We start from the raw sequence: 25,008 nt of genomic DNA on the forward strand, positions 1-25,008 counted from the left end.
AAGCTAGCTCCAATTAAAAGAAACCATTTGAGGTAGTATAACAACTCTATCTTACTTTCACAAGTCTTCCTTTTCATATGATCTAAATTTAGTGATACAGTTTTCACATCTCATCTGAATAAAGATATTTACTAGCACTCAAGTACAAATTAGATCCTGATAAGGCTTATGGTATCTTGTTTCTAAAAGAAAAGCAAACAAAAATAATTACCATTCTCGATTTGCTTGTATTTTTGTTATGTGCAGCAAGGTTAACAGTTGGGGGATCAATGACAGAACCAGGGAAAAGCTGAGCAAGCTCTGCATTAATAACAGCAGAAACTGCCTCATTAGGTGGAGTCAAAGGCGGAGTCATGAAGAGAGGAGTTGTTTTTGGTGTGGGTGGAATGACATCTGAAGGATGGATGAAGAACCCTGGGGCTGCTACTGGATTAGAAGGCACAGAGTTGTGAACAGGACCAACTGCTGATGCTGCTGCTGCTGCCGCTGCTGTTGTCTGATGCAGTTTTGCCTCCAGCTTAGCTTTCTGTGGGGAAAATGAAAGCAGTGTATGTAGCAAATAACACTGCTTGCGAACACAGTAGCAGTACTGAACTACAAGTGTAACTTTCATTATAAAACTAGAGTTAATAAATCCAAGCTACCTTCAACACAGGCATGTTAGATGTCCAAATATAAGCTGAAGAATGAAACTCTATTCAATTTGACCTCACTTGTTGAGAAAAATGAGTAATTAAGTAATTAATTGGAGCAATCAAAAAAGAATAAAAAGCCTACAACTGAACAGCAAAGTACAGTCAACACAGCCAAGCTTCATACTGACAATGGTTTTATTACTGGTACTTCCCTGTGTCGGCAATTGTGCTTTTCATTTCAGTGGACTTTCTCCATTTCAGACTGATACACTTACGTATCAAGACTTAGTGTGGATTACAAACTCCCAACCCACCCTCAAAATACACAAAAAACAAGTCTGAAAGACCAAAGCAGCATGGGAGACACTCTCAGAATTTTGTTTAATAAGAGTGATTCCCAGTCAAGAGCTGTTCCTTCTTCAAATACTCGGGGGGGGGGGGGGGGAAGAAGAAAAAAAAAAAAAAAGAGAAGGTGACTAGCTCTGCAACTATTTTCTCAGCTTTTGAAGTTTAGAGACAGCATTAAAAAATAGCCAAATAGCCTCCAACCTGTTGCTGAAGCTTCAAAAGCTGCTGCTGTTTCTCTTGCAGCACCTGGAGCTGTTGCTCGGCTGAAGCCATTGCATGAGAGAGAGACTGCAAAGCTACCTGGGCTGCTGAACTCAGTGCCGTCGAGGCTTCCCCAACCGTTCCAGAAGAGAGGCCACCAACTGCTGGGGTAACCCCAAAGGTACTCACTGGCATGAAACAAACAAAAACACCCCAAAAACATGTATGTAGAAAAAAAACCAATAAAGCATATATTTAATTTAATTCCTTACTAATTGTTAAGAGCAATATAAAAAGAAGATAAATATCTCCTTTTAGCCACTTCTCACTACAAAGTAACATCATATTGAATTACCAAGTATATCGTTTATAGACTATGCACACTCATACTGCAATATTTTCATTACAGAAGAGTCACCTAATGCCCTGGAATAATGCTGCAAGCAAGCTTGTATGCTGTACTCTCTGACAGAAACAAACTGATTCCAATTCATAAATTTGGAATCCAGTTTGTTTGTTAAGCTTTAAGAAGTTTAACTTCACATATAGTAACTATTAAAAAAAAAAAACAAAAAAACAAAAAAACCACTACAACTTTTATAAAACTACAGGCAGTAAATTTGTCAAACAGTGCTCATTAGGTCCAATTAAAAATATTATATTGTGGAACTACGCTAAGTAGAAAAAATGAAAAATTGTATATACCAGTAAACGTACTTGCATCGTCCCTTTCTATTCTAGTTCCATCACTTGTTGAAACACAGGTAAAGTGCAGAGGTTCAACTTCCAGAAGTCCAGTAAGGGAAGTAAAACTACCTTCAGCAGCTGCACAGCTACTTATTTTCCCATTTCCTGAAAGATAAATAAACATCTGCACAATCAGCTAATGTTTTCTTGACAGTGACATTTCAAGTCATGAAGAGTCAAAAGGGACAACCAAATATAATCCACATATTTGATTCCTTCATGTTGTGGAACAAACACCTTAACACTATCATATCCACAATATAAATGGAAGTGTAATTTAAAATTGATAATGTTGCCAAAACTGAACAGAGTATCCTAGTAAGTCCAACTATGAAATGTGACAGCAGAAGCATAGCGTAACCTTCTTAATTCCAGACATAAATTATATATAGATACTCTATTCTTTCTATACTGTCAGAAAATTAGCTTGCAAAAATACATTGATGTTCCTGGAAAGGAAGAGAAATAAAATAACAGAGTGACTAAGATCATACATCAAGTTAATATAAAAAATAGACTATTATTCAGTATACTAAACAATTCAGTGTTGAAAGTAGGGAGGAGAAGGACAAGAGCATACAAGAAAAGGAAAAGAGTCACTATGACTGATGAATATGCTTGCTATGAAAATAATTTCCTGACAGGTAAAAACTCTCATTCTTAGGACATTCCACAGGCTAAAGACTCTCTTATGAAATAACCTGAGACAATAGATACAAATATGCTTTCAAGGTATTTTAATGCCATTGAAACAAAAAAATATATCACTAAATCTGTAATATTGAAGTAGAAGAGAGCCATATGGCAGCTTCCCAACTTCAGAAAAATCCATTTAGGTTTCTCTGCCTTTGAGATGGTTGCTAGTCTAAATGAATAACAACATATCTCAAGGAAGCTGCTCTACAGAAGGGGCAGATGCTTCCTAGATGACTGTGACCCAGGGAATGATAGCAGCCTCTCAGTTTAATCTCTAGCCTTTTCTTAGATCTTCTACATACAACAAGAAAAGAACAGATTACAGAAAGAGGCTTTTTTCTTGCCCTAAGGGCTTCTCATGAAGCAAGAGAATAACTTGGACTTCATTATGTACAGGCATAAAACAGATGGAAAGTATAAAACCACATCTTCACTAAGAGAGAACAGTGTAATAGAGAGAATTACCAATTCTGCCACAGTAGATTACTGTTAAACATACGTACCTGACAGAACATCAGACAAATCAATTTCATCTGACTGTACTCCAATGCTGCTGTTGTATACATTTTTACAAGAAGAGCCACTTATTTCCAAATCAAACAGAACTGGATCAAAAGGCGAACTATATAATCCATATCTGCAAACAGAATAAGACAAGCAAACTATTTAAACAATAAGAATTTATGTAAAATTACTTGCAGAAAAAGAACAGGCATTTCATCATTAGGATTGCAAACTACTCTTTTCATTTGACTAACATATCTTAGAAATTACCATTTACTAGTATGTCATCCAAGTCATTTATTAGCCGACCTTTTCAAACAGCTTATAATACTAAATAAGCAACTCCATTACTAAACAGTTTTGAAGATGTAATACTGTCCTGGAAAGATGATAGTCACACTCAGAGATGGAAACCAGAACTACAAGCCTTAGACAATTAGCCATAGCAATACCCATGCCTGCATATGGTAAACCAGACATTCACCTGAAGTCAATAAAAATACAGTACTGCTCTTCCAGCTAAAGTAAGAAGAAAAAAGGAAATGCTGTGAGGGATAATAATCAACGCTTGTCAGTACTTTAAATATCTCAACAGAAGAAAATCTCATTACTCCTACTCTGGCAGTACTGCAAGGGGAAAAAAAAAATACAATCACTCAGGTAACAAGGTGGTTGCATACCAATTAGGGTTTTATAAGCCAAGAAAAAGGAAGATTCAAAGTAATAACAAAATCAGTGGGTTTTATTTTTCATACCAATACCTATTACCAGCAACTGACAGGAGGAAAAAAAAAAAAAGGAAATTGAGCCAAATTACAAGCAAGAATAGAAAAAATCTGTGAAGGTACAGAAGTGAGAAACATGTAACACTTCAGGCAAGAGCCAGAACAAATACAAAATATTTCCATGAACACACCAGCAGCAGCAGGAAGTTCCTCCACTCCCTTTGCCCTCTGCCTCTGAGAGGCTTCTCTGTTCTTTAGCAGGTGAGGTAAGCCCACAACAGGTAATGCTGAGAAGGCTGGAGTATTATAAATGTATTTTTTGATGAAGTAGGATAAATTTGATGAAAAGGATAAATATCTACACAAATACTACAATACCAGCAACGAGGTATAACAGGTTCTAGACTCCACTGAATGTTAAAATGCTTCCACGTTGGCTCAGTGTTTTTTGCAACACAATACCAAGACTGTCACTACTGAGAAAATCATGTTACGCAAAAGGGCAGTAATTGCATAATTGCTACTGATCTTAAACAAAAAAAAAAAGAAAAAAAAGAAAGACAATCTGAGAATTACAGATCAACCTATTTCACATACATTCCCCAACCAACTTACTTATAAGCACCTACAAGGCAGCAAGTTTAAGGCGCCAACTTTATACTAGAAACAACACACACCAGATGAATCTAGGTTGCTCTCTACAAGCATGTACTACACAGAAACAGTGCAGGCTGCACATCTAGCAAAACTTGTGTTTGCTGCATGATCTTTTTTCTTAAACAAAGCAAGACAACATCCTACTGTAAAGTAGTTACTGAAATACACAAAAATCGTCAGACAAAATTCAGTAGGGTACCTTCACAGCCTCTTTTAGACCTCAGATTTACAAACTCAATAAATTAGGTCAGCTCAGCATTAACACTGATTACTTGCACGATTTATGCGAAAAGTTTCATTTATTAAGTAAGCAAGTGATAAAAATTAAAAATGGGTTACAAGAGCTTTGTAGAACAGGATCACAATTTGAATGTATTATGGAGAGATAAATATATTCTGCCCAACCCAGATTTATTTCAGAAAGCACAGTGACTTTTGCTGATGCTTCAGCAGGAATGATCAAGTTCATAGTTTTAATCTGCATTAGCAACACTCTTCAGAGAAGGATACAGAAGTTAAATCAACACAAAATAATTAATGAATCAACAATGTCGCATTAAAAAACATAACCCTATTCATCTGTACAGTAATGAACATAAACTATGTGAAATACCTCTTCTACTTCACTCAGCAGAGATCTCAACTGGAATAAAGTTCACAATTTTGTGTACTACAATTCAAGGAAGATGAGGACGAAAGAAAACAGCTCAAGGAAATTCTTTAAGAATGCCTACAGATCTGAAGAGTACGATCAAGATACAAAGACCCTCTAGGTATCCAAAATTTGTTAAGAATTAAATAATCTGCTCTTTATTGCCAAGGTGGACAGGACACAAACGTTAAAAGGCTTTAGCTGCGAGAATTCAGGTTAGACATACGCAAAAGGACACAGTTCAAGTTTTAATGATAAGAATAATTAAGCCATGCATTAGCTTACAATATTTAGAATAATTAAATTCCACCACTACTTTAATCAGGTGCTTTCAACAACAGGCTGAAGAAATTAGTCAGATTTGCTAGAGACAAACCAACCTGCTTTGTTGTAGGACAGCCTAAAATATTCTGAAACACCTTTTTTTTGTTGTTGTTGTTCTCTAAACTACAAGTCACATAACACATCCATCTCGCCTTATCCTTACAAGTTCTTCTTGCTTTATTGTGGCATATGATAGTAAAACGTACTACTCTGCCTTAAGACAACAAACGTGTGGATCCTTTAAGTAGACATCTGCTCTTATTTGAGTACCAAAAGTTATGCTATTGTACCTGGGAACAATGACCAAAAAGAAAAAAAACAATACTAGAAACTTTGAAAAACAAATGCACATAGATATGATAAAATATGACTCAGGGAGAGGGAAGGGAAAAAAGTAAGCAACGTCTGCAAAATGTATCTTTTTTTAAACAGCCAACATTTTTCAGAACACCAGAGGATGGCGTTAGACAGCCTGTATGTTTGTCTTTATTAAGTTTACAACAACCACATTTCTTAGTACCTTGTTTGAAGTAATGCTTCCATAGGTGTTAGGCGATCCTGCAACTGTCGGGACACAGCAGTCAGCAACGACGCGCAAGCTGTACTGCATCCTGCCAAATCTTCATCCTTTACATAATTCAGTAATACAAAATACCAATACACAGATCCTGCACAAAAAAAAAAAAAAAATTAATTTCAAGTGAGACATGATGTGAGTTTTCCACGAAACATAATCAATGAAGTACCTAATGGTTACTGAACACAGACTAGGAAGCATTCTCCCCCTCCTCTTTTTTGAGACTTCAAGTTAGAATCATTCTGTAATCATTAGTTTCCACAAGTACTTCAAATTCTCTTATCAGCTAATTCATAACTGAAGAAAAAAAAGGTTCCCAAGAGACAGCTTTGCACATACGACTTTCATAGTTTCTGCTCACTGCTTCTACTAAGCACAACAATCAAAATGCTCTTGATACACTAAGGTGATAAGCTAGGGGTTCCAATCCCTTCCGAGCCAAGTTCTATTCTAGATTCAACTCTTCTTCTCCCCTTATCCTCTGTTTTTGGCTCCTGTCTCCTTATTCCATTTTTGCTGGAGGCGCTCTTTCCTTATAGATCAGTTCTGGGACCAGAGTGCAGTGGTTCTCTATGGAAACACAAACTTCAAGTTTCTCATCCTCCTCTCCCCGCACATTCCATACACTCAATAGCAGCTTCTTAAATGTTTCTACCTGAGTGGTAGCGTAACAAGCATGTTGGACTGCCAACTGATTTTCCTGCAAGACTCCTTGTTGAAGACAATCTTGACTCTCACTTATGCCAACAGAATCTGTGGTTGCTCAACACCTTTGAAAATTCTTGCAAAACTTAATTGAGCTCTCCCAAAAATGTCAGTGCCTTAGCACTCTGTTTTAAGCAAGCTAATTTGCTTAAAATTTCATCATCTACAAATGCATACTTTATACTTGGATACCACCTGACCAGACCACTCCAAGTAGTTGTTTGTACCCACTGAACAATTAACTAATTCTTATCTCACAAGAAAGTCCAACAAACATGCCAAACAACAAATGCACTGGGTATTTTTATGCTAAGAAACACAGTATACATACCACCTGTTGCAGCAGCAGGCAAAAGAGGCATATTGTCAAGTAAAGCTTTTAGAAGAACTGATCCAAACCCCTGCTGACTTGGGTCACACCTGCCATTGCTACAAAGAAACACACAAACACTTTAACTTTTAATGAAGTACGAATGAAACATGAAATCTCCTCCAGAAGATGAAGTTGAAAGCCTGATGTTCTTTGCAGTCATATCCTAACACATTTTTCCTTAACAGAAGATCTTCCAGATCTTGTTTCTTTATAATTTCAATGTTAAACAATACCAAATGTATATACAATTCAGACTGCACGCAAAACCCCCAAATATATAAAATAGAAATATATAGAAATATATATAAATAATTAGCACTGACCTGATGCATAGGGCAAGAAATCGTGCACATTTGTGAGCTATGCTCCGCCCAGCTTCAAAGAAGCAAACACGTATTATATCAGAGACACATTTACGTGTTTTAGAAAGCAAGCTGTCGTTTCCTTCCTTCGAGCTGTAAAAACAAGTTGCATACTTTAAAGAGTCATACAAAACTTTATTATTTTACAGAGCTGATACTGCGAAATAGCCATGCTAAATTTGAATACCATTTCTCTCTTACCTGCCAGGTCCATTTGAATACACTCCTGCCAGCCAACAAAGCGTGTCTAGTACAAGACTCTGAGCGTGTTCTGTAGTCAGACCATCATCTGTCTTCCTGCAAAGAGTGGTAAGCAGCTTCTCATGGAACTCTGAAAACTGTAACATGGCACATCGTTGAACTCTAGGGAGGAGGGGAGGGAAACAAAAACCAGAATTATCCAATATGGCCATTCTCCCATCAAAATGTCCCTCCAACTTTGTATCCTGTCTTAGGACTGGTGAAAAAAAAGATGCCTAGATGAATGTGAATCTAGTCTTTGCAGCCTGTTTGACCTCTTCAAGCCCACTAAAGCTAGTGCCACCATCGTGGGGTGGCAGTTGGTAACACAAATTAAATACTGTATTTGTATTTAGGTCTGTAGTATCAATCTACAGAGACTAATCGGTATTTTGAGTAACAATTCGTTAATTAAATTTGATTCTAAACTTTTTGACAAATAATATACTCTCTGCTGTGAGAAACAAGACATGTGGAAATAGAATGGAAAGATGCTTCCTCTAAAAAAAATCTGTCCAAATAATTAATCTCATTTACCAAGAAAACGTATTTACATTTGCCTTTTAAAGTCAGGCAAAAGTCACCCAACATACAATTTCATGCATGGTGTTATTCTACCATGACTGGCACAGCACAGTGTCCTCGAACTCACAGTTTACAGGATTTTCCATATAAAATACATTTGTGAAATAACAACTTGAAACGGTGGTTCATATTTTTTTAGACTTAAAAAAAACATCTACTAACCTTTCCTTTGAAATGGAAGTTTTTTTAAATCTTCGAATTGTTACAGAGACTTCTTGAAGTAAGTCACAGCCTCTCAGATTATCTGATTTTCTTGAAGAATTACTGGCTTCAATTTTGCTAGATGGCTTTTCCTGATTTTTTTTTTTGGGGAAAAAAAAAAGGTTTCATAAATTACTTTGGTTTTGACTGCTTCATTTGTATACCTTGTTCAGTGAAATGCTCAAGTTCTCACTCAGCTTGAGCCTTGTACGAAAATGGACTACTTTTATTCACTAATTGCTTTAACACAGAACATCAAATTTAACAATGTTCTGTAACTTTTTATGTCTTACCCACTCTAATAATTCCCACAAGATGTACATCACATCATCCAATCTCACAACTACAACAATCACATCAGTAAAATACACACATATACAAATCTTCATAAGAGAACGAGGTGTATCAGGTACTGAAAACACTTACAGAAACAGAAGTTTCAAAAACGAGTGCTCAGAATAGGGCAATGGCAGAACAGACCTTTTCAACTAAATTTGCACAGACGAAACAACTTAGAGATGTTGAACTCTGATTCCTGGTTAACATAGTGTCAACTCTTCAAAAAAAGCAAATTTTTAACTGATCTTACTTCTCCTAACAGCTGTTTCAGTTTCAAATTACACAAATCATACCAATTCTACAACTTTAACACAGATATCTTTCTTGGCTATTCGTTACCTTGCCTGCTGCAACTTTTGCCAACAATGAAGCAAGGGAATGGCCCTTGTTAGTCTGAGGTTTTAGAGATGGTATTCTAACAACTGGTCTAATGCCACCATTGCAGATTTCTTCTGTTCCTCTGTCATTCACTGCTTTAACATGAATTAGAAATGAGCGGTACTTCCCACCAGCCATGCCTGAAAGTGGGAGAAAAAAGGGGACAGGGATGGAGTTGGGCAGGGAGAGAATTTGCATAGTTTACTAGGGCAAGTTGTAAACAGATTTCAACCTCATAGATGCAGCGTACAAGCAGAACTCAACTACATTAATTACAGTACTTTAGCATCAGTTTGAAAAGGTAACTCTTTGCTGTGTTATACAGCAAAATTTGTCAATGTGAAAATAAATACAAACTGAAGTCTGACTACAGAAGTATGACATGTGCTTCTTCATACTTCTACAGAAGTATGACACGCGTACTTCATGTGAACAGCATAATAAACTGGTTTACCTTTAACAAGCTTTGGACTTGTTAATGTCAACATTCCAGCATGTCCTGATAGATCAAGTCCAGTAGCCAGCCATACTGGACCACAAAGTATATCTTCCTTATGTTCCTCCAGAAAGGGACACAATCTAAGACCTTAAAAAAAAACCATGAGTAATATGGACCCGAATTATTCACCATTAAGTCACAAAATCTGGTCATTTGCATAGCTTTGAAAAAAAAAAAAAACCAACAGATCACTAAATACATACAAACTGTACATATAAACAGTTACTTAAGCTTCACTTCTAGGCATTTTCCAGTGAAATCAACAAAGGTAAATGGCAGTTTTCAAGTCATTGTCCATATAATATAACTGAAAATATATATGCTGACAGTCTCAGAGCCACAAAATACACAACTGATAAAAAGATGAACCAATATATTTTGATCCACAACTCTCACTGGGTCTTTTCTGAAGCTGGGCAGAACTGGGAAGGGGTGGGGGAAGACACTGATTTGTTTCTCCTGTGGTACACTGAAATTACCCTCCACACCACCTTCTGCTTCCTTCTCAGCAAACACCTTTTCCTTCCAGCACTTTTTCTTTTATCACCACTTTGATCCCCTCCTCCGTCCTTTGCAACACCTTTCTTGGAGTCACAAAATCACAGAACGGTTTGGGTTGGAAGGGACCTTTAAAGACATGCTCTAGATAATCCTGATCCCATGAAAGAAAAGAAAGTATAGAGTAAGACTACTGAAAGGACCAAGAAAAAGAATCATAGTTCTGGAACTGATTCACTTCGACTACCAATTTTTGGTCTGTAGCTCTCCTCACTCAGATCCAATCTGATTGCCTTTCAGAGCCTAACAGATTTTGTGGAGGAGCACTGGTTAACAAAAAAGGTTATAAAAACAGACACAGCAAGTCTGATATGGCTGAAAGTTAACGTGACTAGTTATGAATTCTTTACTAGCTGTTGATTAATTTTCTTTGTTTACAGCAGCAATCTCTAGAAAAGCCAGGTATTCAAAGAAAAATTCTAAGGACACCAAGTAAAATACTGTTGGAACAGGGTAAGAGTTTAAGCTAGAAAGGTGCCATATCAGTCTACTTTATTTCTAAATTCCAATAAATACTAATCTGCTTTTAAGCACCGAAATTCTCCAGTACTTTTCTCTAGTACGAGTGAGACGGGCAACATTGAACAGGACTGAGAAATTAAGTTTTATTTTAAATGGCTGAGAAATTTTTGCAGAGAAATTCCAATGTATCATTAAAAAAATAAAAAAGCAACTTCATATTTTAAACAAAGTATAACAAGACCAATGAAACTTACATTGTGGTTCCTCTACATCCATATACTGCATTTCTTCATTGAATTCAACTAGTCCTTGTTTTCCATTTCTCTCCACTTCAATATTATGAGCTGGAGATAAAGGAAATGTGATCTGTCTATCTACTGCTGCTTCTGAAAATAAAAATATTAGCAAGATTTCATAAACACTGCTTAAGGCACACAGAAAACAGAAGCAGCAGTTTTCATAGCAAATATATCAGCTTTCTACCCAAAACGCTATTTCTAATGCAGACATGTTTTTCACATTAGGATTGCAACTGAAATTGTAGCAAATAGTTTAAAAAAACATATTTATTTGAATGACCTGTGAACAGCCTGCTTTGTTTAAACATTGCTCAAATTATTTTCTCCTAGTAATCAACTGCAGATTATTCCTAAGTAATTAGACTCCAGTATTGAAAATTTGATAATTTAAACTGAAAATAGCTAGATTGCTCCTGCTGAACACCAGACATAATTTTTGATAATACTTAAGTACAGCTCTTTTTTTAATTAAATGGTTCTCATTAATCATAGATGAAGAGGACATGCTAGCAAATGAACAAGTAGCATATACAGCAAATTAACTGCCAGATCAAAAACATTAGTTCCAAAGCAGAAGAATTATGCCTCTGGCCTTCCCATTATTACACACTACACATTTAACTGGTTCCAGGGTTCTCATCATACAGAAAATGACTGAATAAACTCTTCCCTACAGATGTTCCTTAGGTCTCATCATCCTAAAATTTCAGTTACTTTCTCACCCTACGGAGGGAGAGAAGGCGGGGTGGGGAGTTAACTGAATTTCAGACTGAAGATTTAATACATTTTCAAGAGTCACAAATAATCCTGAGTATTACTTTTCCCTGGGATTGGAACATTTTGGTTAATATCCAGCAGAGATACAAATTATCTAGGTTTGCCTTCCCTTCTAACGAAACCATTAGTGCCCTATTACTTCACACAATAGCACAGAGGAAAAAGGCAAATGTCACGAAGGTCCTTTTCCAAAACCCAAGAAATTTTAAAAGGGTAGGAAACAACTGCAGTGCTATAAGATTTGAGAGGATGTTGGTTAGTTGAGGCTCCCCAACTCTACAAAATCAAAAAGAAAAAAAAAAGACCTTGCCAACATTGCCTCCCATGCCGTCTCACATCCCCCAGCCCTTTCCAGAATGCCTGTGTATACCCTGGCCCTCCGCTCCATGCTTTCCCCACCCCATCCACAAAAGAAAAAAAGCAAATTCCACTGCATTGCATGTAAGGAAGTGAAATGCCACTTTCTGGAAGAGCTCTTGTCATGTCCTGTGATCAGTATGCTGCACTGTAAAGTAGCCACAGAAAGCTCTGTCAATCTATTTCACAGCCCAATCAAATGTCTTCAAAGAATTACCAACTCATGGAACTGTTTGCTCATCAATATTTCAAACGGAAATATTAAGGAAACAAGTTTATCATTTCTTCTACTGTTTTGTTTCACACGTGAAGATTTTCAGGTTAACCCTGAGATACAGATCTGCAAATGGACTGAATTCTAAAATTAACGCTGAAAACAAAGCAAGTTCTATTCAGAAGAGCAACATGGACTATCTGTCCTGTTTTTTGCTTTGATAGAACCAAATTCTGCTACATGTTAAAATTAAGGTTTTACTTCAAGTGCTAAACACAGAAAGAACCTGCAAGAACACCTGTTGGCTGCTGTCCTGCAGTCACAGCTAGCACTTCTGTTAAAACATAAACCATCCTGTATTCTAAAAGAATATGCTTTTCTCCAAGAACATTACTATGCTAGAATATTTTACTATTGGATAATAAAGTTTATAAGATTTCTTTAAGGAGCATTTCCAGCACATTTTTTTTTCTCATTAAACACCGGGGGATGCTACAGAGTGAGAAGTTGTATAAAAGCAAGTCAATGACATTTAGTATGCCTGTATTCCTTTTGAAAATTTACAGCTCTGTTACCCTTGTTTAACTGGGGTGCTCTTACTTAGCATTCCAAAAAAAAAACCAACAAACCAGGAAAAGAAAAAAAAAAAAAAGAGAGAGCTTTTATAATCATGCTTACTGTTCTCCCCAACAGTCAATTTAACAATATCCGACAGCAAGATTTCTCTGAAATACTGAGTTCCTAGAAGCTTTTCAAAAAGAGGTGGTCAGATAAAGATAACCAATCAATGTCTCAGCAAAAGGAAGTGCTGCGTGTAACACCTCCCATCCCTAGCAGACAGGGCAGCAGGACACGCAATGAATACTCTCACCACAGGAAAATCCCAACAGAGGCACAAACACTTCCACATCAAAGAGCTGACTTTTCAATTTATACTACCCCCTCACAGGCTCTCTCAGAGCTAGTAAGATGCAGGGTCCAGCCAGGAGTCTTCCCAAGGCAAGAGCATTCATAACTTGTGTCTACCCTGTCAAAGCTGCAAGGAACAAAAGGTGAAATCATACTGCAGCTTTCATATAGCTTAGTTCGTGACTCAGATGATGAGAGAATTCCCAAGGAAGCCAGGTTTTATCTACTGCCATCAAAAAAAGGCTTGCTACTTTCTCTTAGGCATCCAAGAGGTACTGGCAAATAATTTCCTCCTGTGACTTGGAATAATTTACACGTATTTTTAAAAATATATCAAGAACTGAAGAGAGCATAATTTGTTTAATCAGTCAATCCCCAAGATGATTTACAAATGTACATATTTTTTAAATTACTGTAGGATTTAAGCAGTACAGAATAATAATTCAGTTCAGCCTTTTTAAGCTATGCACTTTTATTTGTATAAAATCCAGGATTTTGAAACTGTTTACCCAGTTTGTTTCCCCAATTTACATTCAAATAGGGTAAGTGAAAACAGATTATGACTCTGAGAAACAGAATATACCAGAAATAAGTAAAACCAAAATATTTACACAATTTCAAGTCATTCTTCTAATATACATCGCAGAGAATAATGATTTTGAGAAAACAAATAATATTCTGGAAAGATAACTTAAGCTCTTTCTTACCATTGACTTTCCCTAAGCCTGGAGCTTTATTTTTCAGTAAAGTCACTTGAATCTGGGGAATGTTTGTGATGTTTGAATTCAAAACAAATTTGAAGTCCACATGTCCAACCATACAAGCTTTTGGTAGAACCAGTTCAAAGACATGCTCATCCCAGCTGTTGCTGTCAGCAAAAAAAGAGGACAATGACCTAGTGTTAGGAGAAAATTCAGATCAAACAGGCAGCACTACCCAGTGCACCCATCTACGCATATTTTCTTTAACAAGAAAAAAACTCATTTTGCATTAGCTGACATCCACATATATTTCTGAAGTAAAAGTCTTTCAACTTGCAGTTGACCACATTAATTTTGTGAGGAACACGTTAAAATCCAATTAACAAGAGAGGTAAAATCAATGTTCAGATAAAAGTAGCAATGAAAAGATTCCCTGTTACCTTCATTACAGTACTGTTACCATATTACTATAAATACCAGTTACTAATTTCTAGAAAAAAATGAATGAAAAAAAAAGAATCACAAAAAAAAGGATCTACCAGTCAGTGAAGTGTTTGTAAGCATGATAGTAACTACCTCAATCTCTTCAGTTGGTCTTCTCCATTCCTAAGTGTTAAGCAATGTTACTTTCCAGTGGTTCAACAGCCACATCCAGGAGACTCAAAATACTAGTTTCAAATTATTTTTTAAAATACATTTCGTAATTTACATAGGATGAGAAGTGCTTCTTACCAGGTGCACATTCAGAAGCCTGTGCTGTGCAAAATGGGTGCAGTTTTCTTTTAATGAGTCATATTTCCCTTTTGAAGTCACCCTTGGTTTACACTGAAAGTGTAAACTTGAGATAATAAGTACCCCTCAATTATAGTTCCATAGTTTGATACACTAAGGTTTGCAAAAAAGTTCAAACCAAAGAGTAATTAAAATAGAAGTAATCACGCATCAATCATCACATTTGTATACATTTTAAAAATAACCGGACTTCCTGATCTTCTCATTTTATCAGTAGATAATTTTTAAAAATACAATAACTTCAATAGCCTGTGAGTATTTAATTGTATAACTAAGAACACTAAGAAACCGAGTATGCTGCTATAAATATTGGTTAGATGCTTTTTCTAATATCTAAACTACAAAAAGGTATTTTAAATCACATAATATGCTATACATCGAGTATTGTGCAGAAAATAGTTTTAAAATATATTAAGGATTGGTACAATTATATTTAATTCTTTGCATTTTTTACGGAGATATCCCATATACAAAGCATGGACTGAATGAGATAATTAAAAGCACTAAGCCTTCTGAAAGGCTAAGCAATATTCTGCTCACCTTGTTTAAGTTAAATATCTGGTATAAAACCAGAAATGAGTAATAAATCAGTTTGTCTGCAGTAGTCTTTTGTAGTCAAGTATGTTGCATACTGTTATTTGTCTACTCCAGAAACCTATTTTTGACAGAATTCAGCAGCACATGCCTCAAAGGAAGTTTTGAGTATCTCTCAACAGGAATGCATGGAATAATGATCCTCCAAGAAGGTCTTGCATTAATCCAACAATGAAGAGATGATCTTATACCTGTGGTGATGAACTTCACAATCTATTTCTGTGATGAGTGAAAAACTCCCCTTTGAACACAGTTTTTAAATTTCTCATAGCTCTGTTTAAGCATATCCTCTTTACTTGTGTGTAAAGTTTCAAAGAAGAAAAAAAATTCATTTATTCCTTTATTACTTTCTCAGTATTTTAGCTTATCCATCCTAAATATCACTTTTCTCTGATAATCAAGTTTTTAGCAACTTTTCTCACCTTTGAAACTCTTCTAAATCTATAGCATCTTTTTAAAGAAGAATACACAATCAAGACTGTACTAAATGCAAATATACTATCATTCACACACATACAAAATATTTCCCAACACACTACTTCATTCCTTTTCTAGAACATCTCATCAACATTTGATCTTCCACTACTTTGAGCTGCAGATCCATTTCCAGAACCTAAACACCAGAAAGTGCATCAGGACCTAGCTCTTCCTTCTTTCACATATTTTCAAATATGTCTCCATAAGATTAATATATCAAATATTTCCTATATAAATTTGAGAACAAGTCAGGAAACTCAGATGTCACTGTTTTATGAACACACCCTAGGAATTCATGTACTTAAAAAAAAAAAAAAAAAAGGATTAACCCAATCTAACATTTCAGTCAAATTACCACTGAATGGGAAATACTGATATTTAGATAATTCATAAGATAAACCAGACTCTGCTTTTTCTGTTTTCTTTGTTATACAGCCTTTTTAAAATAACAAAGTGGCATTGAAAGAGCACAAGTGTAATATAATGCAATTCCCTAAAATATATTTAAAGGATCACCTCCTTCTATCTACTTGAGAAACAAAAGAATTACCATATCAAATTGCATTACTCATCCATCTAACCCTGTAATCGTGTATCTTGATAGTAATCAGTATGAGACACTCAAAGAGGAGATAAAAGGAACCTCCTATTAAGGACTAACAAAATAATCCAGAAAACAAAGAGTTTCTTCCTAGGTAACTTCTAATTAAGAGCTATTGTTGCTCTCAAACTTAAGATTGCATATTCTATCCTATGAACAAAGTGACTGTAATTTAATAAGTTTCTTCATGGGCAGCTGTCAAAGATTTCTAGTACTAAATCAAAACTTTTAACTTCACCTCTTTAAATTCCTTTTTTACTTTGCAGCAGGTGTAATTCTTTTCCTCTAATGAAAGTAATATCCATAAACTAATGTTCCACCTATAAACATTCAATTAACAGCTATTACCTTCAACGCTTATATCTTCATATTGGTAACTTTTTACTTTTCAACTGTTGCTGAACACACTGGATAATCAATAGTTTTAACTGGAGGTGATTTTGCAAGGAACCACCTCCTTTGCACTTCTTACACACAGAATATTTTACTTACACAAAGCAAAACCACAAGATAAATATAGGTTTTAAAGCCTATTAATGCACTGCAAGTTTTTAACCACAGCTTATGAGCATTTAATTAAGGCAAATTCAGTTTGTGTTAGGTGTCAGTCCTCGAAATACTTGCAACTATTACATTCCAGACCAGTTTTCCCACCTGGAATGCTTCATTATCACATGCCAGCTTTCACTTATTTAAACAACAATCTTCTTTTCCTCACATATGATCTCTAGCTCCCCGGTATCCTCTGGCTATTTCATTGTTTCCACTGTATGGCGATTTAGATTGTATATTACTATGAAAAATTTATACATCAGTGGGACAGATGTGCGACAGCCTGACCCAAAAGATCTTGTATTGCCTTATTATGCATGTCCCTTAATAAAACACACAACACAACTTATGCTTTGTTTCTTCAAGCATTTTTCAGAAAATCTATACAAAGCTACTTCAGGTGGGTTTAAGGCAACTCTTTAAGGACATGGCAATACTGCTGTTCCAGTCTTTAGGACTCCAGAGGTATTGCAAGTTCTCACGCTGTATGTAAGAAACTAAGTAGTGCTACACACACCATGTCCGTGCAGCTCATTTCCATGAAAACATTGCCTAAATTTTAGCATAACTAGGGCTCTATACCAGCTTAAGTAAATGTCTCGTGTATAAAGATTTAACTTGACATGAACCAATATAAATCCGTATTCTATCTTCACATTTTAAAATAAATTACAATACGATTTCATTTAGGACAACTAATTAGCCAGACCAGCACCTGCAGCTTGCATTTTCCGATTTAAAAACGTACTAAGGATGTATGTATCCATAAGAAGGGTGAACCAGACTCTTATAGAAACAATCAAGAATATCTGTAACTCTGGCAAATGTGCTTGCCTATTTATATAATCAAATAGCAATATTTGGCAAACAAAAATACACAAATTCAAAACTTGACTTTTCAATTGTTTCAAGGTCCACTAAAACAACTCTGTCAATCTCACAAAGACCTATAACGCAAATTACCAAATAGGGATTATTATCTTTGAAAGCACACATTCTTAAACTTGCACACTACTTAAAAACAATTAAATTGCATTAAATTTGTGATTAAAGCAGCTATACAAACTAGTTAAGCAACGCACATATGCTTCTTTTTGCACTGTTACCCTACCTACCTGTCTGTCTGTAGCTTCCAAGTTCGAGTATGCTGAGCTGCATCCCCATGGTGCTGCTGGTGCAAATGCTGAGGATGCCGCCTTTGCTGCTGCTCTTGCTGGACTTCGACCCAACAGGGAGGGACAGTGGCTGAAAACCGCGGTGTCAAGGTCTCAAAACGGGTCAGTTCCACTAGGGATGTCAGTGTTTCAAGAGAAAATGGCTGGTCCACCAAAAGATCAACTCCTGAGTAATTAAAAAACGTGCATTAATTACTATACAGATTTCTTTCCAGAACATCCTATAAACAGTTTGAAATAGATCCAAACTGCTACAGGAAAAAATAGGTAAATGTTATATGAGGTTTCTTAAAAAAAAAAAAAAACAAACAACAAACAACACACCGACCAAAAAACCACCACCACCAATAAAAAAATCACACACAATAAAAACCCCTAGCCTTGAAGCCAGTATCCTTTGAAGACAGCTCATTTGGAATAAATTTTCTGAGTACTGAAAGCTCTGAGCATGCTCGCTGGGATTCAACCAGAACCACGAGGAAAAAGTAATTAGCCACTATACTTGGATTGTATAAAGTTGATCAAAACATTTTTTAATGTCTCTATTGACTCAGATAAAAAACCTGAAAGTTTTACATTTAATGAAAACAGATATATGGAATTTCTATGCAATTGTAGCATTTGTATCACTGTTTAAAACATTATTTTGGCACCTGCCTATCAATATAAACTTGTTTTATGGTGGAATACTAGATTGTTTTCAAAGGCTCCCAGTTTAGCTTAAAAGAGAGGTAAGTTAAAAGCAAACATGCTTTATGAAATGCACTTAAAAGACACTGAGCTTAGATAAGTGTTTTGTCTTCTTGTCTTCATATTCAAGTCTTGTCCTGAGGAAACAAGCATATTAATTGAAGAAGTGCTGAAAATTAAAATATCCCAGGGAGAAAAGCACCTAAAGAAACATTACAAAGGAACTCTGAAAATAATCAGGTTTCCTGAGATAAAAAAAAAATTTGAATGCCTGAGGGAAAATAAGACAAGCATGATGTCAATTTTCTTACATTTTGAGCATTTTTTCTTAAAAATGCATTTTGGACAAAATCTGTTACTTGTAAAGAAACGATGGTTTCAAAAGGAGAAAGATTGCTACCTGACTCTTTCTGTCACCAGCCCAGGGGGTAAAAAAAAAAAATAATTAAATACACCAACACAAATACCATCCCCTCCCGTGAAGTCTGAACATAGAGACTGTCTTGCAAAGCAAGCCAGGTTGAAACCAGAATTACAACAGTATTACATCCTCCAGCTTGAGAGCACAAAGGCAAACAATTCTTCCGGAAAAGGGGAGAAGCTCAAGATGAGACACCCACAGTCAAGCAAAAAAATTAATTGCAACAACTATGATTTCTCCTTTTCAGTCTAGAAGGCAGGAAAATGCTGAAGAGATTAGAAATTTGAAATCCCAGTAGAGGCACAAACACTTCCACAATGAAGAGCTGACTTTTGAATTTATACTACCCCCTTACAGGCTCCCTCAGAGCTAGTAAGATGCAGAACAATATATGGACAGAGGCTTGTGCGTGTTCGTGTGGTTTCTATTCTGATTACAGCATCTTTTAGCTACAGTTTCAGACAACACAGTGATGTCATAAAAACACCCCACGGCTGCCTGCTATCAGCTGTGAACGAGATGTATAGACCATGACTTTATGCTCAGTCAGATCCACCTAGGAGCTCATTTCCCCGAACAGAAAGCTTTCTGTTGAGCCATGTCTCTGTCTGAAAAACATGCTAAGGCAAAAATGGAAGAAAATGTTTGGTTTTTTTTTCTGCAGTTGAGTACTTTGTCTAAAAGAGAAGCAACGCTGATGTTGTAAAAGTTGGGGGCAACGTTTGATTATGATCCATACATCTGCTGACAGCTTCATTACTTCGAAAATGTTTGCACAGTCCTAGCAAACATTTCCACATTATATGCTAAGAATCCAGTATTATTGACTTTAGTATCCTTAAGGTAGATGGTTGAGACTAAGAGCTCTTCAATCATCATTTGGTTTCAACTCTTCTCCTCAGCCCGCTCATTTCAGCACTGGCTTCCTATGACTACTAAGCTTCTCTCTCAGCTTTCAGTGGCTCAGTTTGATGCCACAGCAAAACAATACTCAATTTATCTGATCATTAGTGTGTATCCAGCAACTCTTCGGAAACCATTACAGACCAAGACCAAGCAATACTACACTCTGTATCATATGACTACTTAAAGGAGGACCTGCAGCTTGTGCATAATCTAAAGATACAGCTACTTTGAAATCTATACATAAGTAAATTCCTTTCTTGTTCCAATAAGCCATATTCAAGGCTATACTGAAGGCTGGATGGGGAGGAGAACAAGAGAAAAAAAAAAAAAAAAAATTGTCCATTACAGTACTGGCAGAACTTAAACAGTAAGGATCATCAATTTGATTCATCAGATTAGTCAAAGTTACCATTTGATTGGAAGTTACTTAAATCTTCTAATAAGCTACTGTACAGGGAATGCATCTATTGAAGCACATCTATGTCCTGGATATTCATATTCTTTTTATTGCTTTATTTGCCATTAGCAGAAGGAGAAAGGTGCAGAAGAAAGCCACAGACTTCTTTCCCTCACATATGTACAATGGTTTATTACCTAGCAGTTTTCGAACTTCAGGAATGGCTCCTTTGGTGAAAAAGAGGAGAAGCAGGAGAAATTCAGTCCTCAAAGCAGAGAAGATGACAGCAACTGCTGTACTGATGCTTACAGATAATCTTAGGACAAAAAGCATCTTTTCTTTCCTCTTTTGATCGCCTCTTGTGGAGTAAAATCAGCAGTCATACAAACAGCACAACTGAAAGTGTTTACAAGGCCGGCAGCAAGCAGGGGTTTGGGGAGAAAGACAGCAAGTAGGCTGTTGACAACAAAGATGTCACGATCCAAAAAGGTCCCTGTACTGCCACTCAGTCCTCTCCCAGCTTTTTTTGCCCTCTGTAGGGGCAGGAAAAGACACCCTCCACCACACACAGGCACACACAAAATTAACATAACTTCTCTGAATGGTTTACTTCCACTGTATCAATGCTTTATCTTCATGCTTTATATTGTTTGTTCTTGTATTTTACATTCTAGGTCATCTATTCCCAGTATATCCCTATTTCTGTCCCAATAGACATGACCAAAACCTCCAAACTCCAATCCAACTAAAATAATTATGCTTTGTGTCTCTATCTTCAACAATCGCAGGTAATGATAGTTTCACAGCTCTCATACACAATTCCCTTTAAAACTCAAAGCAAGACTATATATATATACACACACACACACAGTATAAAAACCTCAGCACGACTCAAATCTTCCTCAGGCTTAGTGAAATTAGATTTGTTGTTAAGTTTCAGTAGCAAGTTATTGATCGTAACGCATCTTTGATGAGGGCTAAGAAAAACATTGAGAGGCCCACACAGGAGCTCCCATAACCTGCATACTCACTGTTGTCCCTTACAAGCAGGAGGACCCTCTCAAGTTGTTCTCCTACCTGACTACAAAAGGAAGAACCCTGTCACCCAACTCCTTATTTTATCTAAGTAGGCCAGGATACTACAAAAGGCAGCAGACGGGTGGCAGGACTGGTATATGAGCAGCAAAGACAAGATCTAAATATGACGTCTTGGGTGAAAATGGAATATGGACAATTAAAAACAATTATTTCTTGCTGTCCAAGAGCAGACAACCTTTCCAGGAAGGAAATCAGCAGGTAAGTGACAGCAGAATTTGAGCATAGTTCAACCTAGACAAACTGCTGAAAGCAAAAATGCAAGAGTTCACATAGTAAACTTAATTTATCGACAGCATCTGCACTGCTTCAAGTATTGAGAGCATCAGTTTCACTGTGTGCAACACCTGCTGAATACATGTTTTGTACAGTTCTACTAAGTAGAGCCACACAGCTTCTGCATGAAATTTTAAGGCCATTTTACATAATGAACATATTATTTTAATTCCAAATAAAGAGCTCAAGGTTATTTAAACTACAAGGGAAACTCAGTGTCTGCACAATTACCTGGTTTTCCCTGCCTGCCACATTTAAAATAACACGTAGAGATTGGAAAAACAATCCGTCATAGAAAAGTTGTGTGGTTTGTTTTTTTGTTTGTTTTTTTAACTAGGTACTGTCAAAGTGTTATGTTTGTACACAACCACTGATAGACATACAGCAACTACAAAACTCCAACTTCAGGCAACAAAAGAGTGTAAAACAGTATGCTATAAAAAAACTCAAAATTACCTAAACATGCAACTTTCATAAATTACAAAAGCATTTTTACTTACGATACGTTTAAACTTGTGCGATTTACCTGTAATGCCTGGACTAGAAGGGTTAGATAAGGGCTTGGTGCCTTCTGATGACTGTTCTACGCTTTTGGAAAGGGATCCATCTACAAGTATATCGGTTTCATCTATGTCATCACAGGTCCCTCCAATCTGAAGGAAATGAAGTTCTCCACCTAAAATCATGACAGACAACAAAAGAGGAAAGTTTAGACAGGCATACAGCTACACTCAACTCACAAGATAGGCTTGCAGTTGAAGTGCTACACAATTATTACAGTAATTATGTAGGACCTGAAACCAGTAAGACTACACAGGAATACTCATTTTGCTTTCACTACAAATTTTTTCACATGCAAAACAGAACTATAAAAATACTGACTTCAATTGTGAGCGGCATCAAAGGGAGGAAAAAAAATAAATTAGGGGGGAGGGAGGTTAGAAGGTAATTTACTAAGGAAACCTCAATAGAAACTCAAAATTGTAACTTTTATGACACTGTCCATAATCTAGATCATGCTTCTAAACATAAAATATTCCATCACATCAATTAAAGGCCTACACTATCTCATCTGTACAGGTTGCATAAACTTTCTTTTAAACTTCAATATTTGAGAATTCAAAAATCACTTCCCCACTGAACTCCCCTAACTAAAGAGCTCTTCACATTATTTTATTAAACCTGGAATTACAACACTGATCAGGTCAAAAGTCAGAAGAGCAAGTCCAAAATTTTCAACAGACAGTGTTTTGATGGAAGCTTGAAATGATTCAAGGAAGTTGCCCACTGTTCACCAGTACAGAGATACATAGGTGAATTCTGTCATTTACAGAAAAGTCACTGAGAAGGAATGCTCAATTTTACATAAGGTGGCGGGGAGAGGAAGGGTTGTTAACAGTTTCAGAAGTTACAAAAACCCTAATTAGCAGGATTTAAACGGAGGGGAAACTCCTAGGGTATGCCTTCCATCATTTTTCTGAAAATTGATTACAGACTGTCCTTCAGTACCTGACTAATGCTATGACAAACTCTGTTATGCAAATTATCCAGGTAATTCAAATCAAACAAACTTGAGATAATACATGTAATAAAAACCCAAGATAAAAACATAACCAGCAGGTCCATGTTCTGCACTGTGAGGGGAATGAAACAGAGTAGAGGCACAGCGAGGCAGAGGGCAAGCCTGTGAAAGGCACAGGGAGAAGATGCATGAGAGGCATAGAGAGAGGTGGTACAGGGTTTTTTCTCTGGATCTCAGTAAGAAAGGTCTGACAACAAATGGCTTAATAAAACAGCTGTTTTAACAAGACAGAATAAAAAGAGGAAAATAATAGCTCAAATGACCAAAAGGAAGAACCTCTCCTTGGACAGGATCCGCACAGTATGCTGCGGGAAAATCCACCTGGGGTCTGGGTGATATTGCACAAAAGCAGGGCTCCCAGCGTCTGACAGGATGTCAGATTCTCTCACTATCTACATTCCTCTTTTTATTCCATATTATTAAAACAACTATTCCATTAAACCATTAAGCTGTTTGTTGGTGGGGCCCTTCTCACTGAGATTCAGTCACTCAGAAGCCTGTACCGCCCCTCTTTCAGCCCCAGCCCACCCACCCATGGTGCAAAACAGTACAGCCCAAGTAGATCCCAGGACTGGACAGGAAACAAAGTGGTTCTAGCAAATAACACTTATAATGAGTTTCCTTGAAATTAATCAGCTCACAAATGAGCAATATTCCACAAAGAAAATTAGGGACACATTAGAAAACACAGATCTTGACAGTTTCATTCCGTAATAAACCAAATCTGAGTTTGTTTCCCGTTCTGTTTACTGCTCAAAGATAAATGATCAGAATGATCTCGACAATCAAAATCAGATAATCTCCCACTCTGGAAATAAAATACACCCTCATGCAATGGAATCCAACATACTGATTTGCATCATCTGCAATTTTTATGGCTCCCAGCAGGAGAAATGCTGAAGAACTTCAGAAAGTTGTGGGTTTTTCTAAGGGAAAGTTATGCCAAGGTCTCAATTATTCTGTAGATGGTGGGTAGCATTTGGTTTTAAAGAAACAAGACCTTGGTACTCAAATCAAGTTTCTCTGTTTCTGTCACTAATTAATATCAGTAAAACAAGAAAACCCTTACAATTTTATCCATACTACAAGAGGAACAGAGTCACAATCCCTGCATTCCTGAAAGACTCTAGCACTTTTCCAATAAAAATTCTGTGCTAAATTTGAAATATCTCACTGTCTCATATTTGTTTTTAAAAAGCTTCTGTAAATAAGTTTATAATTAACTTTAGTTACACAGTATTAGTCTGTAAAATTATTACTGCCTATGCATGCTTTCCAAAACCCTGTCAGATGGCTTTGCTTCTGTATCACAAGAGGCCTTTGTCCTCCTAGAACATCCAAAGATAATCTTCTGACGATGCATGCTGAATTATTTGTTTCAAAGATACCATAGTTCCTATAGTTGAGTGCCAGGAAAAAAAAAAA

The 25,008-nt window shown here is 36.4% G+C and overlaps 1 protein-coding gene across 3 annotated transcripts in view; it reads right to left on the minus strand.

Moving 5' to 3' along the window:
• Nucleotides 1-25,008, minus strand: part of BIRC6 (baculoviral IAP repeat containing 6) — a 185,713-nt gene that overhangs the window by 122,416 nt on the left and 38,289 nt on the right. Inside the window, exons 11-25 of one of the 3 annotated variants that reach the window (XM_086743675.1) lie at nucleotides 22,528-22,677; nucleotides 18,157-18,382; nucleotides 14,032-14,192; nucleotides 11,023-11,112; nucleotides 9,704-9,835; nucleotides 9,211-9,389; nucleotides 8,494-8,624; nucleotides 7,708-7,869; nucleotides 7,468-7,599; nucleotides 7,103-7,200; nucleotides 6,010-6,157; nucleotides 3,131-3,264; nucleotides 1,890-2,036; nucleotides 1,185-1,372; nucleotides 212-526 (exon numbers count right to left, since the gene is read on the minus strand). In XM_086743675.1, the coding sequence (XP_086599801.1) occupies nucleotides 212-526; nucleotides 1,185-1,372; nucleotides 1,890-2,036; nucleotides 3,131-3,264; nucleotides 6,010-6,157; nucleotides 7,103-7,200; nucleotides 7,468-7,599; nucleotides 7,708-7,869; nucleotides 8,494-8,624; nucleotides 9,211-9,389; nucleotides 9,704-9,835; nucleotides 11,023-11,112; nucleotides 14,032-14,192; nucleotides 18,157-18,382; nucleotides 22,528-22,677 (2,393 nt within the window). Of the gene's footprint in view, nucleotides 1-211; nucleotides 527-1,184; nucleotides 1,373-1,889; nucleotides 2,037-3,130; nucleotides 3,265-6,009; nucleotides 6,158-7,102; nucleotides 7,201-7,467; nucleotides 7,600-7,707; nucleotides 7,870-8,493; nucleotides 8,625-9,210; nucleotides 9,390-9,703; nucleotides 9,836-11,022; nucleotides 11,155-14,031; nucleotides 14,193-18,156; nucleotides 18,383-22,527; nucleotides 22,678-25,008 lie in introns of all 3 variants that reach the window. The other 2 variants (XM_086743674.1, XM_086743673.1) reach the window with 2 other exon arrangements.

The sequence above is a fragment of the Chlamydotis macqueenii genome, chromosome 3 (assembly GCF_036417535.1).
Source record: "Chlamydotis macqueenii isolate bChlMac1 chromosome 3, bChlMac1.mat, whole genome shotgun sequence".
NCBI classification, from domain to species: domain Eukaryota; kingdom Metazoa; phylum Chordata; class Aves; order Otidiformes; family Otididae; genus Chlamydotis; species Chlamydotis macqueenii.